The 2164-nt window shown below is 27.8% G+C and overlaps 1 protein-coding gene across 1 annotated transcript; it reads right to left on the reverse strand.

Annotated features, from left to right (window-relative positions):
* Positions 1 to 718: 718 nt before the first annotated feature.
* LOC115698714 (glutathione S-transferase U10) lies at positions 719 to 1695 on the reverse strand. Its single transcript, XM_030625859.2, is given in 3 exon segments — positions 719 to 1097; positions 1099 to 1229; positions 1372 to 1695. Coding segments are annotated over 3 exon segments (693 nt in total). The 3' UTR covers positions 719 to 859.
* Between the last annotated feature and the right edge of the window lie 469 nt (positions 1696 to 2164).

A 2164-nucleotide genomic window follows, 5' to 3' on the forward strand; every position in this document is an offset into this window, starting at 1 on the left:
TAAATATGTGTTAATTTTATTAAATAATTTAAGTCACTTATTACAAATTATTATTATTAGTAAAAGCGTTACATTTTTTTATTAACATTATATGAAAAACAACAATTAAAAACAAATAGGTAGTAAAAATTGAGAAATTAAAAAACTGGTAAGAAAATTCATACAACTTACCATCTCTCCATAGATTGTTTTGATTTGATTGTTATTGTATAATATAAAGTGAAAAAAAATTAGTTATATTTTAGTTACAAATTTTATATGTATAAACCATTAAAATTATCCTAACACATATATTAACGTCAAATGAAAGGTAAGAGTCTTAAGAATTAAAAGTCAAATTCAATAAACTCTTTTATATAAAACCTTTAAGTTATTATAATGGTAACAAAAAAATAATAATTAACTTATGGGAGAGTAAGAGTTTATGAATTAATTGTCATAATGATTTTCACAATAATTATATCAAAAGAAAAAGCTCATTAAAGAAGAAAAATATAATAAAAACTAATGAAATAATATGAAAAATTGAGAGAGCTAAGATTAGGAAAAAAGATCATATAGATTGCCATATATACTCCTTAATGCTTTCCTTTATATATATATATATATATATATTGATTGATGATCAGTTTAAATATTAATAGGATTTGTTTTATTATTATTTTATTTTATTAAATAAAAATTAAAAGTGACCCATAAATTTTTCATAAACCAAGAATTTCAGTTATATAGGCACATTTTATATAGAATAAATATTGATATTGATTATATTAGTAGACGCGAAATTAAAATCTTACAATATTAAAATTCTTAGATCATAATAAAATTAGAGGGTATTTTAATGAAAAATATTATGTATTCATGCATCATGCTTTAGGAAACGGGAAAACTTTTCCATTATGGCGGCCACTAATTTGTGATGAGGTGGAATTGTTTGCTTGATCAAAGGATGTTGGTTTAAAGCATTGACCCATGTCAACAACTCTGGGGGAGTTTTCTCAGGACTCCAAGCCACTGCCACTGCCTCATTAAACGCTTTATAATTGCAAAGGTTTGTGCCCGCAATCACTTCCAAAAGTCCTAAATTCTGACCATCAAAAGGGAAATTTCTCAGGAAAATCTTTCATGATTCCTTCTATAAACACCCTTAGCAACTCGTTCATCTCCTCAATTGCTTTCTCTCGTTGTTTGCCTTTGGACATGATGATAGGTAAGATTGCCACCATGATCTACCAATGAATCATCGAATAAGCAGAGTTCATTGTAATGGAATTAATAATTCTTATGATTTACTAACATATATACTAACACCATATATATACATAAATATTTTTTTTTGTAAGGATATATATACACGTAAACGGTTATTACCTTTTGGTCGTAGAAGTTGGCCCAAAAGCGAAGTTTGGCTCTCAGATAGGGATCATCAGGGAAGAGTTTAGGAGAGTTGTTCCAGTGCTCGTCAATATATTCGAGAATAACAAGTGACTCTGCAATGGGTTTCCCATTGTGGATAAGGACAGGTACTTTCTTATGGATAGAATTATGGTGAAGGAGTAATTCACTCTTGTTTGATAGATCTTCCTCTACATACTTGTGGGGTATGCCCTTAAGTTTAAGAGCTAGCTCAATTCTTTGGCAATAGGAACTCCGCCATATCCCAATAAGTATAACCTCACTTTGCTTGTCTTCCATTTCTTTGATTTACATTCACTCTGAAAACTTTGAATCAACTTGGGCTGATTTTGTTGGATGAATCAAATTAGTTTACAATGCCAATATTTATAGAATTTTCAATTATGGGAAAGGAAATTTTTTTGAATTATATTAAAGTTAGTCCAATATTGTTTTTGTGAAAATAAAATATCATATATCAAATGAAACCTCATGCACCTTAGCAACTTTCATTCTAAATTCTAAATATAGAATCAAATTTTAATAAAAAAATCGCTATCTCCCTTTTAACTAAGGCACTCTCATTTCAAATCAAACACATTTAAAAAAGAATTAACTAATTGTCAATTTAATTTAAATAATTAATGAGTATTCTTGGTCAATACGTCTCTCTTATAAAAATGAAAAACGATGGAATTATGAGTTTATAACAATTGGTCAGGTATGAAAAATGTTGTTAAATATGTCAAAATCGAGTGCATGCCATTTC

This window comes from Cannabis sativa, chromosome 8 (genome assembly GCF_029168945.1).
Source record: "Cannabis sativa cultivar Pink pepper isolate KNU-18-1 chromosome 8, ASM2916894v1, whole genome shotgun sequence".
Taxonomy (NCBI): domain Eukaryota; kingdom Viridiplantae; phylum Streptophyta; class Magnoliopsida; order Rosales; family Cannabaceae; genus Cannabis; species Cannabis sativa.